Source organism: Dreissena polymorpha, chromosome 8 (assembly GCF_020536995.1).
Source record: "Dreissena polymorpha isolate Duluth1 chromosome 8, UMN_Dpol_1.0, whole genome shotgun sequence".
Lineage (NCBI taxonomy): Eukaryota > Metazoa > Mollusca > Bivalvia > Myida > Dreissenidae > Dreissena > Dreissena polymorpha.
Window position 1 is genome coordinate 66,136,984 of NC_068362.1, and position 25,326 is coordinate 66,162,309.

The following is a 25,326-nucleotide window of genomic DNA, read 5'->3' on the forward strand; positions in this document are numbered from 1 at the left end:
TGCAAACGGCAGTAGACGAATATATATGCAGGCGGTCCTTCCACCTTTTAGACACACCCATAAATATGTTAACTAATATAATGACATTTACTTTAACAAGTATTATATTTCTGTTCAAAACAGTAAGATTTAGAAGCTTGATAGTATTTATTACCACGTACACATAAGAACTGCAACTGTGCTGTATAAATAAATACGTACGAAAAGTGAAACAGTTCCTTTGGAATTGGACGTTTATGAACGAATATGGTAAATGATATGGTGCGAGCGCGACACGCGTGTGTGTGTTGTTCATGTTAATTTCCCAAGAGCAATCGTCAGCTGTTATGAATAGTAAATGTATGTATACATTACATTTTACTTGCGACTTTTTGAAGTTTAAAATCTTATTATTCATTTCGAATTGCTAATTGTAACACGAAATAATTACCCCGTAAAAGTTATATTCTTAAAAGCTATTTAAGGTCTATATCTTCGAATACTGTGTTTACATTATACATTAGCTGTGTAAAAATTCCTAACATGATGCATACCGTTTGTGTTTAATCGGTATATTTAACATGTAATTCAGTTATGTCACATGTGTGTCGTTTTTGTGGGGATGCCCTCAAAACCAAGTGGGGGTTAAAACTGCACGAGGACAGGCACCTCGGCTTGTCAAAATATTCATGATGTGAGAAGCAATTTAGAAGAAAAGAGGATCTCACCAGACACATGTGAGTATTTGTTAAAGCCCCATTACTGCTCAAAATCAACGAACATTTCGTACAATATTTCGGAAAATAAAGTTACGTTTTTTCAGTAAATGATTGCATTTCGGCGTTATCTTCACTTCAGTACTAAATAGGTTGAAACACTTTCTATTTACATTTTGTATTGTTTTATCGCATTCAATCTCGAAATGCATCGCCTTCAATGCTTTTTACTTTTTAGTGGAAACTAACAGTTTTGTCCATATTTGGAAATAAAAAAAAAACGATATTTTAAATTTCCTTTTTAATGTTTACAATCAATTTGAATTAATTAATACACGTGTCATTGTATTATTGCAAAACGGGTTTATTGCAAAACGGGTTGTTATAAAAAATTCAAATTGCAATAAGACGCTCCAACCCGATTTGCAATAAAATTATTGCAAAACGGGTTTATTGCAAAACGGGTTGTTATACAAATTACAAATTGCAATAAAACACTCCAACCCGTTTTGCAATAAAATTATTGCACTTCTGGGTTGTCTTAATTTAATTCCCCAATTGGTGAAAATCACTTCATAAATATATACATTCAGCCTAGTTTTATCATATTTACCTTGCAGGCGACATTTTAAACTTACTTTATGCCGTTTCAAAGAAATTTGAAACAAATAGTATATATGTGATGATTGTATTGCGAAACGGTTTGTAACTCACAACTGACGTTGCATGAAGACACTTCAACACGTTTCGACACACATTCTGTTTTGTTTTATCGTATTAAATCTCGAAATTCACCACCTTCCATGCTTTTTAATTTTAAGTTTTAACTCTCAGTTTTGTCTATTTTAAAACAATAGTATTTAACTACAAAATTTGAACATCACTTTTAACTATTCCAATCCATTTGAATAAATACAAGAGTGATGATTTTATTGCAAAACGGGTTTATTGCAAAACGGGTTGTTATACAAAATTCTCATTGCAATAAGACACTCCAACCCGTTTTGCAATGAATTTATTGCAAATAAATGTGTGGTGATTTTATTGCAAAACGGGTTTATTGCAAAACGGGTTGTTAAAAAAAAAATGCAATAAAACACTCCAACCCGTTTTGCAATAATTTTATTGCAAAACGGGTTTATTGCAAAACGGGTTGTTTAAAAAAAAAAATTGCAATAAGACACTCCAACCCGTTTTGCAATAATTTTATTGCAAAACGGGTTTATTGCAAAACGGGTTGTAACAGAGCTGCACGGCAATCGCCACGACCTTTCCTTGATCGTGTGTCATAGTCTGACCATCTGGGTCCCACAGCGTGCAATACATATTTGTATGGAAGTCTCCCTGCACATGTTTCAATAACACTGCCATCTTTTATTTCCCCATAACGTCTTATGTATTCATCACCTTCATTTTTCAAATCATCACCAGCCTTTCTTTGTATAACAGCAGCCACTCCATCACCGTGCAAGAGCATTGAGTTTGCAGCATTCACAATGCAATCCACATTCAAGCTACAAATGTCAGCTTGGTAAACATGAACTAATATTCCAGACAGTGTTTTGTACATTTTCTTGTTAATTGGGAATGACAAGCCAGAAACATGCATTGACTGTGTTAAAGAAGAGTTACCGGATGCTTCAGTTGTAATGCGATTCCAAGTACATCAATAGGATAACAAGATTACAAATACACTAATAAATTATGCGACAACACTGTTTCCAATACATCAACTATCCATGGACAACAAGATTTCCTTGAGCAGCTAGTTTACTTTATGTTCGGACTGAACAAGAAACTCTGACTAAAAATCTGAACAGACATTCACTTACAATCTAATTAAACAACGTTTATTTGATAATTATAAAAAACACTGGTACAATGAAATCAATAATTAATCAAGACGAAATACATATTGCCGCATCAAGAATATGTTTAATACAAAACAATATCTGGACATAATTACAACGAAACAATTTTAAATAGAATTAACTCAATTTCGCCTATCATCACAGATTAGAAAAAGAACGTGGTCGATACAAGAATATTGCTCGGGATAGCAGAACATGTAAATTTTGTAATCTTAATGTCGTATAAAGTGACTACCATTTCTTATTATTAAGCCCAATATACAAAGATATTAGAAAAAACATATTTAAAGTAATATTATCAAGCATGGCCAACATTTAATAAGTTTAATATGTTAATGAGAACACAAAATAAAAAGAAATAACTAATATTTCGAAATACATATATAATGTAAATTGTTTAAGGAACCATTTAGAATCAAATTAATTCTTCTAAGTATACTATTTTTCTCAGAATTTGATGTAAAACAGTGTCTTCTTTATCTCATTATTTCTATTAACAATTGTCATTATCAATGTTAAAGGAGCATATCATATGTTATTTATCAGTCAAATCTTCGTAATTCTTTATCTCATTATTTTTATTGGAAACTGTCATTATCGATGTTAAACTCAAAGGAACATATACTGTTATGAATCAGTCAAATCTTTGTTAACTTCTGCGATTACTTAATTTTCATAATTATTATCATCCATGTCATCAACCAAGTGTATTTTGCATATAGCTAGAAAGCAATTGCAATGCTTAAAAGCTAATAGATGTTGTTGTTGTTGTTTCTGTTACTAGGCAATTAGGTAGTTTGTTTAAAGAAAATAATACCTCAAACGATATTTCATTCTATGTATTTTATCAAAATATTCAGTTCGTATTCGAAGAATATAACATTCCTTTGTTTTTGTTTGTTTTTTGTCTTTTTGAAGTTGTCAACAGTACATGTGCTTGCCGTATTCAACCAATGCAATTTTAATACTGTGAAAACATTATTATTCCACAAACATTAATTTTCATGTAATTCAGTAGACTGACAAATAGTTCCTAACACATGATGATGTCCAATGTTTACAAAAAACAAAGAGACTGATTTACCGTTGAAAGACATTGCTATTCAACTTAATCTATGCATACATCATGTCACTGTTTCACATCTAGATAAATCTGGTTATTACACAAAGGAGGTACACACAATTATATACATTGTTGTACTTAATTGACACTTGACAGTTTCTATAAAACGCAAATGCATTAAAGCTGTATCGATAGCGTTGACCTCGCTTAGGTAGAATAGTAATGATTAGCGCTAATTGTTAATAACTTAATTACCAAATGTGTGCATCGTGTTTTTCAGAGGTGTAAGAACATGTTTATTGGCATGTTATAAACATACAACGATTAATGCTAACGACAATAAATGGTTTCAAAATACCTTGCCTTATTAAAAAGGTGTGCATTTTCTTTTCATTGCTGTTACCCAAGGTACTTTTAACACCTAGTATTTATGAAACAAATTTGCTTATACTTTCTCTATGACACTTGATATTGTCAACTCAACGCCACATAATTCCAATAATCTTTTAGTACACGATATATAAAAAATTATTGAAAACAAAAAGAATACCTGTTCACATCCTTTCGCAGCTCTTCGCGTTTCTTTGCCTCGCGCTCCTCAATCTTGCGTTCTCGCTGGCTTTTCTTTTCCTTGATCTTTTCTAGACGCTTGACTCTCTCTGTATACTCCAGCTCTTCCTGGTATCGTTTCTCGCGCTCTGCACGCTTTGCACGCTCCTGCTCCTCACGCTCTGGAAATGGGATGAGCGTTTCGTCCCACTGATAATATATAGGCGGATAGGTGTGAATAATGCCGTATATGTGTGAATGATATTTGGTTGTATATTTAGTAAATTACAAAAGTGTTAACAATTATAATTATATACAATAAAAATAAAATGATTTATTGTCAGTATAAAAACATGTGTGCATGGTTCATTATATTACAAATTTAAAACATGAAGTGTTGTTATTTTTTTGCATCATGTGTATGTGTATGTACTACATACATGTATAATAATATAATATTAATGCACACTAATACAATTTATTCAATAAAGAACTAATAAAATGAAGTTGGTCTTTTACTTTTAGAAAAAGCTTATGCTTTATCTCGACTGAACAAACTACTCACAAACTATCAATTAGCGGAATGTGCCTTTATGTAATTAGCAAACAATTAATTACCGACACGGGCCTTTAATGTTCTGACACGGACCTTTAATCGCCAATTCGTAACCAATTAGTACCCAGATCTTCACAAGGGCCACTTTGAAAGGATGTGGTTTTTTTTATAGTTTATTATAGTCTCATCCAATATTTACAGTTTTCACGATGCATATATTAAACATATAGATATAGATAAAACATTGGCCATTTATAAAATGATTTATAAGAGACATATTCAACGCTTATCAATGTACTTTACATAACTATCATGATTATACATGGTAAATACTATATTACCACCAGCGACCCTATCAAGAATGCCATACGTGTTTCTATATATTGTTCGTAATTACAAAATGCATAATTGCGCAAGCAATTAAACATCTTAAAAGATCATCCATTCACCATGGTCGTACCGTGATTAAGATGAATCGTGGTGATAATATAAATCTCTCTCTTTCTCTCTCTCTCTCTCTCTCTCTCTCTCTCTCTCTCTCTCTCTCTCTCTCTCTCTCTCTCTCTCTCTCTCTCTCTCTCTCTCTCTATATATATATATATATATATATATATATATATAACTTAATTTACTAATTTACGCCAAAGCAGATTTCTGTCGATGGAGTCAAATGCTTTGCGAACATCTATGAAAGCGCTAAATGTGGATTGTTTATTACTTAAACGTGATTCGATGGTATTAGTTAGACTTGACAAATGCTCTATAGTACTGCGCTTTTTGCGGAATCCATTTTGATCTTCAGCAATAAGGCCAATTGCGCCTGTCCACTTAACAATTCGCTCATTAAAAATTCCACTGTACGACTTGTACATGTTAGCTTCTAACGTAATGCCTCAATATGACATTGGTTCTCTTGGATCATTATATCCCGATTAGGGTTTTTGGTCAATAATGCTTTTAGAACAAAACGTTGGCACTTTTCAAGATTGAAAACATACATTGAATAAACTATGAAGAACAAGAAGTGATGAGTACTTTTTTTTAACAATTTTGATGGGATTAAGTCAACACCTGCTGGTTTTCCTTGCAAAGCATCTCTCAAAGCTTTAACTCAAGTATATCTATATCTGAGTCTAAATTCTCATCTGCTATATCTGCTATACTATCATTTGCAACATTTATTACAGTTTACAAAAAGTGTACAAAAATCATGCTGCCATTTAGCAAGAACAATCTTAACATCATCAGACACTGTACCATCGTCTAAAACAACATGCATTGGTATTGATTTCTTACGATCCATCCCGATACCTGTCTTGCCAATACGTTTCCAAAACATTTCTTGATCATTTTCTAAATCTGATATTAAATCATTCTGGACCTTGTACCAGTAAAGACGCTTACATCGCTGAACTTCTTTATCAAATCTTTTTCTAGCAGACACATATCTTTGTTTAAAAACATATTTGTCAGATCTATTCGACCATTTCAGCTTCTTTCGTTCACGGGCATGCATACTTTTAAACAGTTCGGTCAGCTGGTAATTCCACCATGGTTTGCCTGTTTTACATCTTTTAGAAGAAAAAATACTTGGATTTACAGTTTTATAAGGCAACTTATCATACATATCTGATCTAATAAAGCTGCATACTTGGTATGGTTTTATCATGCCAAAAGATCTGTAGTGATCAATTAAAATACTAAGTTCAGAGGTGAGATTTTGAAAGCAATACAGGGAAGGAAAATATCATACCCCTTTCACAGAGGCATATTGCATGCAAATGAGATCATGAAACCTCAGTGTGTTTTTTCACCATTTTTGGAATAGGGCCGGGTAAACTTCATGTTTGGATTGTGAAAAAAATTAAGGCGTTTGGACTCAACTTGGGGAAATGAATGTTGAGTCGTTGGTAATTTTCATAAAGTTGTTACATCACAAATATTTTGTAAAAATATGAGCATGCATCATAATAAACATAATTATTTACCTTTGGTCGTTATATTTGTTGCTTTTTACAAATGTTTAACTTTATCATCTGTAATAATAATTAATAATCGATTGTGTTGATGTCAAACCGCCATCTTGAAAGTAGGTTCGTGTTGAGCCGTGGATTCTGATTGGCTATTCCATTTTCAAGATATGAATACTATAAATAGCCTTTTAACTGAAATTTCGAGGGAGGTAAATTTCTTTTTTCAACAGACATTGTAGTATGGAAAATACTCATAAATAAACGATGTTGTGTTACATAGGAACACTACCAATACATATAAGAGGCAACATTTAATATTATTATTTTCAATTGATAGTTATAATTTAAATAGAATTACATTAAAACTAATATACATCATAGTTCACAACATATGTGTTTTTATTTATGGTGGCATGATACTGGCATCGCATAATCAACATTCGAGCAGGGTGTCCCGACCTAAGGATTTACACGCTGACATAGCAGCGGCACAGGTCTCAAGTAGAATAGACGACCATGAGCGCGAACGGGCCAGCCTACGTGATGATCTCACATATATAAAAGCACAAAGTATGAGAAACAATTTTATATTTATGGGCGCGCCAGAAGCGGAAAACCTGTCACCTGAGACTACGGAAAAAATACTAAAGAACATCTAAACGATGCCCTTAAGATAGCTTAGGAAACGGCTGATTCTATCAGATTCGAGAGGGTCTACCGATTGTCGGGGGAACACACTCATGGAAAAATCTGCTCCATCATTGCGAAATTTGCCTTTTTTAAGGACAGGGAAACAGTGGAAACACTTAAATGGTACCGGATTCAATATATTTGAGCAGTTTCCGCTGGAAGTGGTTTCCAAGCGTCGCAAGCTGCTCCCTAAGATGAAGGAGGCCAGAGCGAAAGGGAAGCTATCATGGATCGCATACTATACCCTGTACATCGATTTGCGTCCAATACGAGACTAGGAGCACGACGGGAGAGAAATCAGCTTTTTTTCCTGGAATGCCAATGGACTTACTAATTGTAAGAGAAGAATTCCTTTGTTTGTAGATATTTTTATTTTCTTTGATATTTGTTTTTGTATGAATCTTGGACTGATAATGGTACTGATATGGATTTGAGTGGATACTTGTCTTTCAACTTTTTAAAGAAAATTCCAGCTTGAAAAATCTTGCACAAATAGTAGTGGAATTGTTATATAATTATATTAAAGACGAATTTGCCGATGGAATTGTCATTGCTTAAAATCATTATGATACTATTATCTAAATAAAACTATACCACATATTTTTTAATACTTCAAATGACTTTTATATATGTGCAACATCGTACATATGGGAACATGAAAGTCCAATATATAACACCTCTAATGTTATTTTGTTCCAAATTTTAGAAAATGATATCACTTATGTTACTGCGATTATATTGTTTATGATAGAATAATGTTAACGACGATGCTGATTACTACCCAGATAACGCCTTTGTTAGGACCTCAGTAGATAGCTCACTAAATAATCATGGAATTAGATTACTCGATTTATGTATATCTACATGTCTACGTATTGTTAATGGTAGAATAGGCAATAGTTGTAACGCAACTTTAGTTTATTCGCATAACGGTACTTTTGTTATTGCTTATTTATTGAAAAACGAATACAGGTTTTTTTATTATATCAGATTTTACCGTGCACGATGTTATTTAGTGATAACGCCTCGTTACATTTTTCGTTATTTTGTAATAATGCCCCACCTGAGTATCAGTCTTACACCGATGTCAATTATAAATGGAATGATTCGTTACGAGGGCAGTTTCGTTCAGGTAATATTTGTATGTTACCCCTTTTTAATACTATTGTTCAACATATTGAGTACGCAAATAGAACGTCAATTAATGAAGTGTTGAATAGCTTTACTGAAACCATTCGTAGTGTTGCTGACCGTTATTTTCTAAACAATGTGTTTATAAAAATCAGTTTCCACGTTAATAGCTGTATAAAGAATGAAGAATGCTGATTTGTTCTAAGACGCTCAACGTATTTTTAACTCAGATTAAACAGTTATGAACAGAGAACGTTTGTGTTCAAGTAAGAGGTATTATAAGGATCTAATCCGCAAGAAGAAGAAGGGGGGGGGGAATCTTGGGTTCGGATGGTTTGACGGTCTCTCAAAAATAACATAATAAAAATATAAATATTTGTGTTTTTTTAACCATGTTTCAAAAACAAAATGGGGGGTTGAGAGGGGGGTATAGTGTGAGGGTGTGGTAATTTATTAGATGATCTTTCAAAAATAAGAAAAAAATGCAAAACAAAAATTTGTTTCGGGGGGGGGGGATTATGGGGTGAGGCGTGTGGGATGATTTGGGTAGAGTCTATTGTGTTATGTCAGGTAAGTGTTGTTTTGTCAAAGTATGAATCAAATCTGAACATAAATAAAGAAAGTTATGGCAATTTTAGCAAAATTTAATAATTTGACCTTGAGAGTCAATGTCATTCAAAGGTCAAGATCAAATTCAACTTGCAAGGTACAGTACCCTCATGATAGTATGAAAGTATTAGAAATTTGAATGCAATAGCCTTTATACTTCAGAAGTGGATCCAACTACAAAATTTACTCAAATATTCAAAGTAAAAAAGGGCCATAATTCCGTCAAAATGCCCACCAGAGTTATGCAACTTGGCCTGTACAGTCCCCATATGACAGTTAGCGAGTGTTCCAAGTCTGAAAGCAACAGCTAAGATACTTTAGGAGTAAAGTGTACCAAAAAACAAAACTTAACAAACATTCCAATTTTCTAAGTATAAAAAGGGCACATAATTCTGTCAAAATGCCAGTTACATAACTTTGCCTGCACAGTCCCCTTATGATAGTTAGTAAGTGTTGCAAGTATGAAAGCAATAGCTTTGATACTTTAGGAATAAAGTGGACCTAAACACAAAACTTAACCGGACGCCGACGCAGACATCGACGCTAAGGTGATGACAATAGCTCTTTTTACCAAAAATAGATTAGCTAAAAATGCTTTATATTGAAAGCTTAAACCACGAGACTTTTGGTGATTTTTCAAATCAAAAACAATGCCATAAAAATTAGAATAAGAAGAAATTAACAAAGTTTTTTGAAAACCTTAGTAGTAATATGTCTGATGTTTGTAATAATGAAGCCGAAGAGTTTTGTTTAAATAATGATTTTAACATGGAAAACTCAGGACTTGACATACCTATAAGTTAGAAATGCAATTAAACATTTAAAAAGCAATAAATCATCGGGTATTGATTGTACTTTGAATGAATATTTTCTTGAATGTAGTGATATTTTGTCTGCACATTTGTGCGATATGTTTAACGGTATTTTTGTATCGGGCTTTTTTCCCGATAAATGGACATAAGGAATTATTATCATTTTGCATAAAAAGGTGCTGTTAATAATGTTAATAACTAGAGAGGGATTACTTTAGTGAGTTATTTTTCAAAAAGGTTTACCACGACTTTAAACAAACGTATTGAATCTTTTTGCGATGAGAATACCGTTATATCGGATGTGCAGTTCGGATTTAGGAAAGGTTATTTAACTGTTGATGCTATTCATACATTGATATCGAATTATCGATTGTAAAAATTATTTAAATGAAAATAAACGTATGTATGTTATATACGTCGATATGTTGAAATGTTTTGATAGTATATACCGCAAAGCATTATGGGTTAAAATGTATCAGTCTGGTATTTAAGGCAAATTGCTTAGAATTGTGAAGGATATGTATGCAAATAATATGTCGCGTGTTAAATCATGTTCATCTTATTCAGATTTTTTTAGTTATGCGGTTGGACTGAGGCAAGGGGAAGTAATGTCGCCGATTTTGTTTTCTTTATTTGTTGAAGACCTTGAACTTACAAGATAACATTAACTCTGGATTGAGAATAGATGATATTGTGTTGAGTTTACTATTATTTGCTGACGACATGGCTATTTTAGGCCAATCACCTGCCGAAATGCAAACTCATTTAGATAACTCATACTTATATTGCAATTCTTGGGGTCTTAATGTTAGCACTGCGAAAATGAAAATAATGCTGCTTAGGAAGAGAGGAGGATTAAAAGACAATGAAAAATGGACATGCAATGATAATGGTATTGAAATTGTTGATAACTTTAACTATTTAGGTACAGTGCTGAATTATACTGGAAGTTTTAAATTAAATCAAGAGCATTTGGGTTGTAAAGCCCTTAAAGCCATGAATACATTATTGACAAAATGCAACGACTTTGACATAAAACCAAAAAATTTCTCCCAGTTGTTTGACTCCTTTGTGGGTTCTATATTAAATTATGCTTCAAAATTATGCGGTTTCACGAAGTCAGGTGATATTGAACGCATACATTTAACATTTTGCAATCGATTGCTTTAGGTTAAAATTAATACATGTAATGTTGCTGTTTATGGAGATTTATGCAGACTTACATTGTATATAAATAGGTTTGTGGAAATGATAAAATATTGGTTTAAAGTTCTAAACAATAACGATATTATTGTGCAAACTGTAAACAGACAAGCCTTAAACGAGTGTAATAAAGGTTTTAACAATTGGCTCACAAATTACAAGAATATGTTATATTATTATGGATTTGGTTATGTATTTGAAATTGCAAACGTTGTGCCAATAAATAGTTTTTTAAGAGAATTCAAATTTATTCTTGTCGACAATTGTAAACAAGAGTGGTTCGGTAAAATAAATAACAGCTCTGTATTTTATATGTATAAACTATGTAAAACTCTTTGGATTATGAAGAATACTTGGACTTATTTCCTAGACGTCTGCGTTTATATTTTGTAAGATTAAGAGTTTCTGCACACCCGTTGAGGATCCAAACTGGCAGATATGCACATAACAACATCCCATGAAATGAACGTTATTGTTTATGTTTTAACGACCTAGATTTAGAAGATGAATATCATTTTATGTATATACCGCTGTTACAATGATTTAAGAAAAAAAAATAAGCCGTATATGTTATCGTAAGCCATCTGTATTTAAATTCCACAAGTTATAACTAGCATGTGATTTATTAGTTATTTCTAATGTTTGTAACTATATAAAAGAAGCTTTAGTTATAAGAAATGCCATCCTTCATAATACCGTTTAAAATATTTCATCGTCCCCTAGATAGACATTCCGTGTTCTTACCATCGTTTGTGTTTATTTGTATTTGTATTTTAAATTGACTGTTTATGTTATATAATGCTTTGTTGTTATTCGTAGTCACGTGACAGAAAATAATGTGTATATTTGTGTATTAAGACGATGTACTTTTGTATAAGTATAAATTAAGTGTCTGTCTTTCTGTCTGTCTGTCTGCCTGTTTGTCTGCCTGTCTGCCTGCCTGCCCGCCCGCCCGCACGTCCACCCACCCACCCGCCCGCCTGCACGCCCACCCGCCCGCCCGCCCGCACGTCCAACCGCCCGCCCGCCCGCACGCCCACCCGCCCGCCCGCCCACCCGCCCGCCCGCCCACACGCCCACTCGCCCGCCCGCCCACCCGCTCGCCCGCCCGTCCGTCCGTCCGTCCGTCCGTCCGTCCGTCCGTCCGTCTGTCTGTCTGTCTGTCTGTCTGTCTGTCTGTCTGTCTGTCTGTCTGTCTGTCTGTCTGTCTGTCTGTCTGTCTGTCTGTCTGTCTGTCTGTCTGTCTGTCTGTCTGTCTGTCTGTCTGTCTGTCTGTCTGTCTAAACGAAAACAATGTCGAGACAGACTTTCGTCTATGAAATCTTCATCGGAAAGGGATATAATTTATTGTGGATGTTGATGTCTCTCTTTAAAGTGTTCATGCGTCCTTTTAAAAATAGAGCTTAGTCAGAAACACGGCTGAATTTATCAAGGCATTGATTTGTCAAGGGAAAGCAGCAATGTCCATTAATAAGTTCTTAGACATATAACTAACCCGGCTCTTTTTGCTTCTTAAGCAAGGACCTTATATAGGCTCATTCTCGAAAGAAAAATGTCCCTTCCACTAACAGAATTTCTTTAAAATGATGCAATTTAACCAGTATTGCCTGCTTACTTTAGGGAATTTCTTCACCTTGTTCAGTTTCGTTGATTTTTTTTCCAAAACTTAAAGTCCAACCCATTTACCAAAATCAAGAAAAAGCCCTGACTAATAACTTCAACGATCAATACTCATAAAAAAATGTTGTCTTGCACATGAACACCCCCTGGTGATCACATATTTATTTAGAGTTTGTAATTTGATCACTTGAGCAACGTGAAAGACGTTCAACCACAAAGTTTGAACACATTAGGACAGACTGACAAACTCACCCACAAACCAACCCGCCTTCAAACTGACTGATAGCGTTACTCGTATATACTTTCTTTGCAGGGATATAATTATATTAATCTTTTCGCATCTAAAAGTGTTTCATTTTATTTTATTTCCATCATCAGGCATGCATGTTCAAAATGATTCCCAGTATACAGTAGGATATCAACATACCAAATTTTTAACCGCTGGTCCTTTTGGTTTCACAAGGTTATTTCAGTTATTTTTCTATATACAGAGGGGGGTAATCACGTGATCGTCAATTATTTTTCGCCGTTTGATACCCTTTATTACGTGTGTTTAATTTGTAAATGACGCTCACCTTCCAGCTATATCAGCAAACATGTGGGTAGCGTTTATGTCGTATAAAAATTCGCTTTATATCTCGACTTTGCTCCCCTTTAATTTATTTAGTGGAGCTTTAATAAGGTCATCCCGCTAAGAAATTTCGAAGCGAGTTAAGTCGAGATAAAAAGCGAATATCAACATCAACACGAAATAAACGCTAGTAACTTTCTTGCTTATATGGCTGGAAATGAACGGCATTTAAACAATAGATACAAGTAATAAAGGGTATAAAACGGCGAAAAATACCTGGCTCGGCATGAACGTCGCCATCTTGACTATCACGTGATTACTTCCTCTGTATGAACATATCTATATATTAATAATTGCATCAATTGGTTGTGCAAGTCAGCATTTGAGGACACTAACAACATTGAACGATCATCCATCCAAGGACCATTAACATGAAGTTTCATTTAACTCTGCATTTAAACAAAAAATGTCGTTTCAATAAAGTTTACTAATGGACCACAAAAGACGGTCCAAAAGCACCCCTGTGGATAGCTCAAGTGAGCGTAAAATAAGCGATATATATATATACATATAGCTCAAGTGAGCTTAAAATAAGCGATATAAACTTCTATTGCGTAGCCCAGGTTCACTTTTTAAAATTCATATTTAAATGAAAATATATAATATGATTTTTGCACAGCGAACTTGGGCTACGCAATTTAAGTTTATATCGCTTATTTTAAGCTCACTTGAGCTATATGTTTATATATATATTAATATATATATATATATATATATATATATATATATATATATATATATATATATATATATATATATATATATATATATATGAATCACGCCATGAGAAAACCAGCACAAATGACATCGACGACGTCATTGGCAAATCCTAATTTTCATTACGTCATACTTTCTGCGAAAAATTGATTTGCATGTTTGCGTGAGATATCTGTGTACAGGTGTGTTTGATTTCGTTTGAAAGTTAAAAACTTGTGGAATGGATGCCGAATTTGAGGTAAAAGCTTTAACACTATATATTGATTTATTTATATTATGTTTTTCGCATAATCGTCACTTACTCATCTTTTTTTAACATTCTTTGTTTAAACCTGATTTTGAAACACGTCACGTATTATTTTGCACTTGATCAGTGTCGACAATGAATGAAAGAAACTTTGGTCGGTCGTAGAATAGTATCAGAGAATAACTAGACTATTACGATATTTTGAAAACATTATTTATTGTGTAATACGTGTATGTGTTGTCGTTTGAAAAATTGTATGTAAGTTTATCTCATATTTAAAGCACCTTAAATATGTGTTTACAATAATATTTAAAAAGCATATGACTACTTCTAGCGATAATAATTAAAACTAGAAATGGCGCGGCAGAGGCCGACGCGTATCCACACGCCGCATGTTTGACACAGGGGCGCCCCAGGGTTGGTAATTGGGCCATGCATAGTTGAGATTGACCGTATTGTCATAAGAGATGTTCTGTAATCAGTATAAATTTGAAGTAATTCAATGTAGAAATGAAGAAGTACATGTAAAATAACCTTAAAAATGAGTGAAAATCTATACCCTAATTTCTCCTCCTCATCCTGCTCTCCTAACAAATCTAATATTGAATCAACTTCACTGTAGTCAATTATGTACATGTCATCCTAATTGGAATGACTTATGAGATGGCTGAACATGCTCTCTTATAGCCAATCTTCTTGCTTATGTTTTGGAAAAGTTATGTTTTGAGGTTAAATGGTTGACTAAATAGTAGCGTCTCAGAAATTTTCTATCGCAATCTTGTACACAACAATGATTATGTTTAATTTTATGTCTGTCTTTGATGTGCCTGTTCAAAGTCCATCCTGCTTTAAATTGTTTCACACATTTTACCCACTTGAACATTTTAACAGATTTTCATTAAATTCGTCTAAAATTGTAATTGCACAAATTGAAAGTTTCAGCCCTTTTATAGATTCTTGAGGCTCTATTCCATGAGTTGCTCATGCTTTTTATGCTTGACTGCATTCTATCTTTTCTCTCATATACAGGTGTCCCTTTGCGCCAATATTTTATAATCCTTTGTATAAACATTAAATGGATGAGCTAAACCATTTCACAGATGAGTTAACACGGACAATTTTTTTTCTTTTTCATAAAATTAACACGGACAATTGAATACTTAACACATCTCTGTGCTACTACTGTGTAACTCTATGCGCCACTTTGATTTATTATTTTTTTTATATCATTTGGCAGGTTATTTACTTACCTCCCTTTAAAGCTTATTACTTCCCTTGGTTTTGTTTTTTTGACCTTTGACCTAGAAGGATGACCTTGACCTTAACCTTTAACCACTCAAAACGTGCAGCTCTATGAGATACACATGCATGCCATATATCAAGCTGCTATCATCAATATTGCAAAAGTTATGGCCAATGCACCATATCGGTGGCATAAAAATAAGTGAAAATGTCTGACCCGGCCCCGCCCCAATCCTCATAACTTTTGAACCAGGGGTCAGATCAAAATTCCGTCACTGTCACCGTCGCACATATGCTCATAGCTACCATGTATGTAAGTTTCAAGGTTCTAGTTCTAATAGTGTAGGAGGAGCAGGTGGCCAGGACGAACAGACGGACGGACGGACGCACATCACCACAATATCCACATTTTTTCTCCGGAAAACGTGGGGATAATAAGCGAAAAACGGGCTTAAACTTTTAGTGACCGAGAGATGGACGTTTGTAAGAACTTAATGAAAGTAAATCTTCATAAAATCATAGCAAACCAAAGCGGCCACTCGTTACCTAATAAATAATGGACACCATGCTCATTGTAGTCAGAAATTTGGTACAAGACATTATTTAAGATCCATTAATACTCAAAATCAACGAATATTTCGTAAAATATTTCGTAAAGTAAAGTTAACCTATACAGAATCATAGTTCCTTAAAGCAATAGCCAAAATGTGAACGCTAGTTGTGGTCTGGTAACATATATTTAACAAGATATATTGTTACTAGACCACATCTAGCGTTGAAATTATGGATATTATATAGGAAACACTGATTGTGTATTTGTTAACTTTATTTTACGAAATAATTAGCGAAATATTCGTTGTTTTTGAGTGTTAATATGGCTTTAAAATGATCTGTCTGGTTATGATGTTTACGCATTGACTCGCAAAACTCATTAAGTTATCGGGATCATATAACTTTTGTGGTTAATCTACATTAGCGACATGGAAATTCACATGGACCGAAGTAGGGTGCAACGAAGCAATACAACGAAACGAACACATAATTTTAAAAATATTTTGTCACAAGATTTATTATCGAATCCCTGGTTATTACAGTTTCATGCTTTTGTACATAATTTCACGAAATTGTTGATCGAATCCCGGCTGTATAAATTTTGAAGCAATAAAAGTGTGCGTTTTGCAACACTGCGTTTTGCAAGATAGAATCTATATTTGATTATGAAATGAGTAAAATAGACATAAAATCATTCTTTGGAACGAAATCACCTGTATCAAAGTAATTGAAGTTTGTATTTAAATAGCTAATATGTATTTAATATTCATGCCATAAAGCATTAAATATTGGGGACTTGAAATGATAACTTCATTCGTTTCAAGTTACCGAATTAATACATGTAACGTCACTAAAATTATGATTCAATTAAGCACTTTTAGCTCCACTGGCCAGAGGCCAGGGGGGGCTTATGTCATGGTCCTGTGTCCGTTGTGCGTGCGTGCGTCCGTCCGTGCGTTAACTTTTTCTTTAAACATCTTCTCCTAAACTACAAGTCCAATTCTGATAAAACTTCTCACAAGTGTTCCTGGGGTGAACCTCTTTCAAATTTTTCAATTTATGCCCCTGGGGTCAAATTTGACCCCGCCCCGGGGGTCAATAAATTTAACATATGTTTATACTAGAAATGGCGACGCAGAGGCCGACGCATATCCCCACGCCGCATGTTTGACCCAGGGGCGCCCCATGGTTGGTAATGGGTCCATGCATTAGTTGAGATTGACCGTATTGTCATAAGAAAAGTTCAGTATCAATTAAAAGTGAATCGGTGTAGAAATGAAGAAATTATAGTAAAAGACAATTTTGGGTGGGTGTGGCCTATTATGGTCGGGGCGCCCCTGGGTTGGTAAAGGGGCCATACATAGTTGAGATTGACCGCATTGTCATAAGAGATGTTCAGTATCAATTTGAAGTAAATCGGTGTAGAAATGCAGAAATTATAGTAAAAGGCAATTTTGGGTGGGCGTGGCCTATGTGGGCGGGGCGCCCCAAGGTTGGTAATGACGCCATGCATAGTTGAGATTGACTGCATTGTCATAAAAGAGGTTCAGTATCAATTTGAAGTGAATCGGTGTAGAAATGAAGATATTATAGTAAAAGGCAATTTTGGGTGGGCGTGGCCTATGTGGGCGGGGCGCCCCAAGGTTGGTAATGACGCCATGCATAGTTGAGATTGACTGCATTGTCATAAAAGACAGCATTGTCATAAAAGACCCAGGGTTGGATCACTTCAAATTGATACTGAACTTCTCTTATGACAATACGGTCAATCTCAACTGTGCAAGGCCCCATTACCAACCCTGGGGCGCCCCGCCCACATAGGCCACACTCACCCAAAATTGCCTTTTACTTTAATTTCTTCATTTCTACACCGATTCACTTCTAATTGATACTAAACTTCTCTAATGACAATACGGTCAATCTCAACTATGCATGGCCCCATTACCAACCCGGGGACGCCCCGCCCACATAGGCAACACCCACCCTAATTTGCCTTTTACTATAACTTCTTCATTTCTACACCGATTCACTTCTAATTGATACTGAACTTCTCTTATGACAATACGGTTAATCTCAACTATGCATGGCCCCATTACCAACTCTCGGGCGCCCCTGGGTCAAATATGCGGCGTGGTTATAAGCGTCGGCCTCTGCCGTGCCATTTCTAGTTATAATAAATACTTGAATTGTAAAAAAATACCTTTTCGTATCATTAGTATCATTTCAGTTAAAGTGCAGTGTATAATTAATATATGTGGCAAACTAGAAGTTTGTAAATGAAGATACAACATCATCAACTGTTAGACAAAATGTACATCTTGTGAATGTTAAAATATTTTATGAGCGTATTTAACAGTTTGCTTAAAACAACATACCTCGTTAATATGTTCGATTACTTCATCGCTTTCATCGCAAGCAGTCGTAAAAGTTCCAATTTGCTGATATTCCCTGATAAGTTCCACTAATTGTAGGTTACGAATAAACTCATATTCCTTAATTTTGGTTTCCTGTCTACACCTTGCATTTTGATCTTTTACTAATTCAATTTTCTTTCCATTTCTCTTAAGTGCAACAAATAAATGCCGATAATGCTTTTTAATTTCTAGCTCATCAATAAGTTCCATTTGCTTCCGCAGAACTTGTTTTTGTTCCTTACATGTAAGTTCCGTTTCATCCAAAATGTCCGCATTTTGTTGGTATAAGTCCTCACTTTATTTTTCTGCTTTTGTTATCAATATCTTTAGTTGATCAACTAATTCTATGTGAAGATTATTGATCTCTTTCGCAGAGGTTGATCTGCAAGTATCATTCACTCGTCGGTTTTCGTCTATATTGACCATTATGCGATCTATTTCATCGTCCAACTCATGCAATGAAGACAACCTTGTATTCGCGCTTTCTGCGTCATGCAGGATATTGTTCAAATCAATCACTGAGTCCAAACAAGATGTATGAGTTGAAATAACACAACGCCCACAAATACAGGCATCATGTGTCTCGCAATAAAACGACTGGTTTTCATCAGTGTGGTCTTTACACTTCTGCTTGTGAATATCAGTATCGACTGGCGATTTAAGACCTGTATCAGTTGATATTGCCGTTTCCAAACTCGACATTATAGTTCGTTTATTATTTGCTTCAATGGGAAATATAATATGGGTGCTGAACATTTTAGCTCTCGTATGATTCCTAAAACAGGTCTCACACAGTTTGCACTCACAGTTTTCGCAAATCCCTACAACCTTATCAACAAAGCAGAGTCCACATTCCACTGTCATTGTCTCCATTTTCTGAACTGAAGATTAAGCTGAATTTTAAAATACGATGTCTCATTTAATAATTAATATTAAAAATACACAGAGATCTAGATGTTCTAAGAGTAGTTGTTCTTGATACCACTTATGTTTAATTTTAAACAGTCCCCTGATATGAGGACAACAAAGACATCTTCGATGTTGAAGATCTGTATATGATAAACAGTGTATGTAAACTTAAATCTGACATTTAAAGTTTAAACTCAAAATTAATTTGAACGCAAACTTTAGAGGGACTTGTTCTTCGATTTTGGTGTTTTGAAAATTTGTCATTAAATGCAATAAATTGATACATTTATACATCGGAACTTAAGAGCTCTATTACAAAACAAGAGCACCGCATAACGGGTGCCAGCGCTCAGCTGCGGGTGCAGTTTTGAATAACTGAAAGCTTGTCGGATTTTATTTTTTAGAGGTCACAGTGACCTTGATCTTTGACCTAGTGATCCAAAAATGGGTGTGGCATGAAGAATTCATCAAGGTGCATCTACATATGAAGTTTCAAAGTTGAAGGTGGAAGCACTTTCATTTTAGAGCCAATGTTAAGGTTTTAGCACGGCGGACGCCGGATGGCGGAAAGACACGACACGACGACGACACGACACGACGAGCTGGCTATGACAATACCTCAGGTTTTCTCCGAAAACAGCCGAGCTAATAAGAATAGAATTCAAGAAAGAAAGAAAAAACAAGTTTTGATTTTTGGTACTTTAGGTCCAAACACAACCTATTTTACCATCCCTACACCGTTTCCATCCCCTGTGATGTATACACTACATTAAATGTCGACGTTTTAAACAGAGAGGTCGTCAGTTCATCAAATCAAACAATCTTATTACTTATACCTAAACAAATTGTGCAGTTATTAACAATACCATTTGATATGTTTTACTCAATTTACCGGAAGTACACGGACTAAATTAAACAAGCTAATTCATAAAATGCACGTTGACCTGTTTTTAGAATGACCGCTATTTAATCGGATCAATGTTATTGTCAATTTGATTAATTGCGTTGATTAAAGTATGCAAAAGAAATGAAGTGCATAAAAACCTTTTAATTCAAAAGAAGAATATCGAAAGATAATTGGATGGCATAATAGTTGTGTCATAGAGTAAATTAACAAATCCTTATGCCTTTACAAAATATCAAAAATATGAAATCAATATCTAATATTGATTCTTTCCAAACTGTTCCTACAGTTCGGCTAACAAACCATACCAGTTTGTATCACCTCAACCTATTGCACATAGAAAAGATATTATAAGAATACAAAGGTTAAAGTTCATAAATTGAACCAGTCATAGTTCGCGGCGTTGGTTTAATCTCTTGCACGACGGTTACATTACATTCACCTCTGTGTTGGGTTCAGAACGGACTATTGTTATGAAAGCGTCTCATTCATGTCATGATCATTCCAAGCGTTCATCATTGAGGTTACAGTATACTAAACAATCTCTTGCACGACGTTTACATTGCATTCACTGCATTAAAGAAAACCATCTCATACTATGATATCTTATATCAGTCTTAATTCATTATTATAAAATTGATATGTTGTTTTTTATGTTAAGAAACCAAAATACATACACACGTCGAAGCAATTCCTAACGTTACTCAATACAAATTATGTTCAATTGTTTACATTTGTGAAGTGCGTGGAATGATTCCATCTGCGTAAATGGGCAATAAAATAGTTCCAAAGAGTTGCATTAAAATTCGCAAGTTGTTGCACGATTTATCGTACATTCAAAAGTCATATTTCTTTATTTAATGCATGCAATCTTAAATATCCAATCAAATATACATTGAATGCGTTTGTTCGGTTTTACCTACTTTATAAGCAAAATGGCAAGCTGAGCATTTCGCAGAGTTGTATGTGAGAGCAAGGAATGACAACTCTGCGTGGAGATTGGCGTTGGTTATGTGACAAGCGCAAATAACCGCGCATTTTCCAACTGACCAGCAGAACATAAACATTACATATCTTTGGTATATTGTTCTGCGTTGTAATAACAGTTTGTGATGAATAAATTTATAAACTTTAACCTTTCTATTCTTTGAATCCCTTCTAATTAGCCACTTGACCGCCAGAACATAAACATAATTTATCTTTGATATATTGTAGTGCGTTGTTATTACAGTCCCTTCACACGAACAAAATAATATAAAATATAAAGAAGTGAAACTCCAGCTGCTGGAGCAGTATTGAATTTTCATTAAAAAACAATTAGTTGGTCCTTTATTTAAGGCAAGTGACCGATTGCCCAAACAGTACAAAATATAATATAAGCATTGCCGAGAGCAACGTCGTCAGTTGTGCCAAGCAAAAAGAGTACATATGTGTCACAGATAAAATATTTTTGCACTTAACCTTCTTGGAATAAAACAATCAAAATGAGAAGTTCATTATCGGAATATATAAGTATATGGAATTTATGTATTGTCCCCTACCGGTTTCATCGGAGGGGACTTATGGTTTGCGCTCTGTCTGTCTGTCAGTCTGTCTGTCAGTCAGTCACACTTTTCTGGATCCTGCGATAACTTAAAAAGTTCTTAATAATTGTCCATGAAACTTGAAACATATGGATAGATGGCAATATGGACATTATGCACGTCATTTCATGTTGATCCTACGTCAAAAATTCTGGTTGCTATGGTAACAAATAGACAAGATATACAGTTATACTGCTGAAATGGTGGTTTTCTGGATCCTGCGATAACTTTAAAAATTCTTCATATTTTTTCATGAAACTGGAAACATGTATAGATGACAATATGGACATTATGCACGTCATTTCATTTTGTTCCTACGTCAAAAATTCTGGTTGCTAAGGCAACAAATAAATTTAAAAAATCTGACAATGGTGGAATTTCTGACAATGGTGGAGCCGGTAGGGGACATTATTGCTTGGCAATAGTCTTGTTTACTTATGTTTTACAGCCATTTGTACCAGACAGTGCCATCGATGTCAATACGCTACGGGACATCTTATTAAATGGGTAACTCGATGAGAAAACCGGGTAAAAGGCATCTGCAAACATTGTTATCTCGGATAAGCCTGCGCAGCCCACACACGCTGAATCGGAACAGTACTATCATATTACGTTCTTATATTTGTTTGTTTTTCTGTTTCAAGAGACTATTTTAACTATCCCAATGAAAAATGACAATTTAATCGCAGATAAGCATCTTTGCACTGGAATATCCGATATAACAACAAATACACGTGCACGTTACAGGTGGTTAGCGTGTGGCTATGATATTATTTAGTGAAAACGTCAATTTGAATGATAAAGTATCATATTATAACGAAATATCTACTTTTCTGAAAAAAAGCACTATCAAATATATATAACAAGGTATTCAACTCGAAATCACCCGAAACCAGGGTGCATCGCTTTGAACAGCCATTACTTCATCAATTTTGCAGCGATTTTCATGAACCCGGTCTTATTCAACGCAAAAATGAATTTCCTTTCTGAAAATGTATATATCTTGTTATATTTATACACATGCTGGGTCAAATTTTAAGAAATATAACGATACGGAATTCGCGTGACCTACTTAAAAAGTAACTCGCTGTCACGCGATTCCCAATTGGCGAATATTGTCATTGCTGAAACTGTAGGATCGATGAAAACATAAACACTCACCTATGTTAAGAAATTGACTCTAAATAAAGGTGGGCGCAGGATCGAGATTGAAATTATCTGTCGAATACCCTATTTCAATATAAACGTCGGTCGCTGTTTAAAACCAAACATTGTTTCGTTAGTGATTCAAAACTGACGACCTCACTTAATTGATTTTCTGATAACGAGCGTGTACATTAATATAATTAATGCAAAATAGAATGTTTAATCAAAATTCGTTGAAATAAGTTACATACCGTTAAGGTGATCCTGTATAATTGTTATTTAACGATAAATGTAACACAAATGTAGGCCTATAGGTTAAACCGAAAGTGAATTTTCTAATAATAAGCAGTGATAATAACGGGAGATAACTGGACACGAAATATATCAGAGACTATAGTACACTTAATTGTACAATTGATCAGAGAATAACACCACGCTAGTACCCGATCATTTGTGAACATTGCAGTCTGAAAGGTCTCGCATCAATTATATAGAAATAATGTAAACGAGTTGAAAAATAAGTTTCGTTCTTTGATGGACTTTGAAATGGCATTGTACGTTTTAATATAGCGTAATTTTATTGGTTAGCTCGGCATAAGTCTTTACTGTGTAGAGTTGAAATACTGATGAATAATTTAGGCTATTTAAAGATATTGTTTTCATTTTATTGCTGGTGGCAGGAAGACATATTTAATGAAACGCAAAATATAGTTAAATTGGTCTTGCAGACTGGCCGAGCGGTTATGTTGTCAGTTTTGAACAAGTGGAACAGATTGACCCAATGTTTTTCTATTGTTTTTGAAACAAAAGAATTAAATTTATGTGTATTGTAATGTTTTGAGAAGGCATTTCGGAACTTGCCTTAAATGAAGGAAATGCAGATGATGACAAGAGTTGCTTTCTGAAGTATTCAATAATAACGATAACAAACACAGTGCGATAATGTGTGTTATTTACAATAATTACTGTAAAACCATTAAATTTCGTGTGGCACGAATTTTTGTGGATTTCGTTGGTCCGCTGAACCACGAATTCAAGTACCAACGATTATTTATACATTTTAAATCCGAAATCGGTCATTTCCGAATGTCATTTCCGACATTTTTTGTTTTATCAAAGATTCATATATGTGGTCTTACAGATAAACGAGAAGTGAAGAGTACATGTATTACAATTTTTAATTGATCTGAAATTAAAATAATCGACATGAAACAATGTCTTGGTATTTAATATTTGTATAAAAGCAACATATTGCGAGATGAAAATAGCACGTTTTGCAGCCTTGTGTAAGAGTTGTATTGATCTGAAATTTAAATAATTGTCATGTAAGATAAATCACATACATTTCTTGGTTTTTAATATTTGTATAAAATGAAAAAAATTGAAGATGAACATAGCCATATATATTATATAAACGTTTGCAAGATCATCATATGTACTTTTTAATCCACAAAATAATAAATTCATGTGGTTAAACTTTTCTAAGAATTTAAAACAAGAGGGCCATCAGGCCCTAAGGCGCTCACCTGAAAGCCAAAGGAACTAGACTATTCTGAAAAAAATGCAAGCTGATTCATGAAGATTATTTTGGACCAGAAAAGTGACTTTTAACATGTTTTTTTTATATTTGACCTTGTGACCTAGTTTTTGAGGTCATATGACCCAGCTTTAATCTCTGGCAAAATTTCATTGGGACAAATGTTCTGACCAAGTTTCATGAAGATTGGCCAATAAATGTGGCTAATATAGTGTCAACAAGTTTTCACTAATATAAGGACAACTGCCCCCCCTGGCGGCCATGTTTTTCAACGAACCATAACCATTTTCAAACTCACTCGAGCTATTGTTAGAACAAATGTTCTGATCAAGTTTCATAAAGATTGGATAATAAATGTGACTTCTAGAGCGTTAACAAGGTTTTGTAGTAAATAGCCATTTAAGGAAAAATGCCACGCCCCCTGGCGGCCATGTTTTTCAACTGATCTCAACCATTTTTGAACTAAGCCAAGATAGTATTAGTTCAAATATTCTGACCACGTTTCATGAGTATTGGACCACAAATGTGACTTCTAGAGTGTTAACAAGGTTTTACCATACAGTAAAGCCATATCAGGAAAACTACCCCGCCCCATGGCGGCCATGTTTTTCATTCAACTGGAACCATTTTCGAACTCCTCCAAGATATTTTTGGGACACATGTTTTGACCAA

The 25,326-nt window shown here is 34.4% G+C and overlaps 1 protein-coding gene and 1 long non-coding RNA gene across 6 annotated transcripts in view; both read right to left on the reverse strand.

The window, feature by feature from the left end:
* The window catches only part of LOC127841741 (uncharacterized protein TM_0508-like), a 78,120-nt gene that overhangs the window by 36,398 nt on the left and 16,396 nt on the right, over nt 1–25,326 (reverse strand). The window contains exon 1 of one of the 5 annotated variants that reach the window (XM_052370796.1): nt 1,940–2,877. The exons of 2 other annotated variants lie outside the window; for them this stretch is intronic. In XM_052370796.1, the coding sequence (XP_052226756.1) occupies nt 1,940–2,304 (365 nt within the window). In that variant the 5' untranslated portion in view covers nt 2,305–2,877. Of the gene's footprint in view, nt 1–1,939; nt 2,882–25,326 lie in introns of those variants that run through there. 2 more of the 5 variants (XM_052370793.1, XM_052370792.1) reach the window with 2 other exon arrangements.
* LOC127841749 (uncharacterized) lies at nt 4,241–23,487 on the reverse strand. The gene is made up of 3 exons (XR_008031307.1): nt 23,369–23,487; nt 18,537–19,468; nt 4,241–4,388 (listed from the first exon to the last, which is right to left on the reverse strand). It is a non-coding gene; the product is annotated as an uncharacterized LOC127841749 (long non-coding RNA).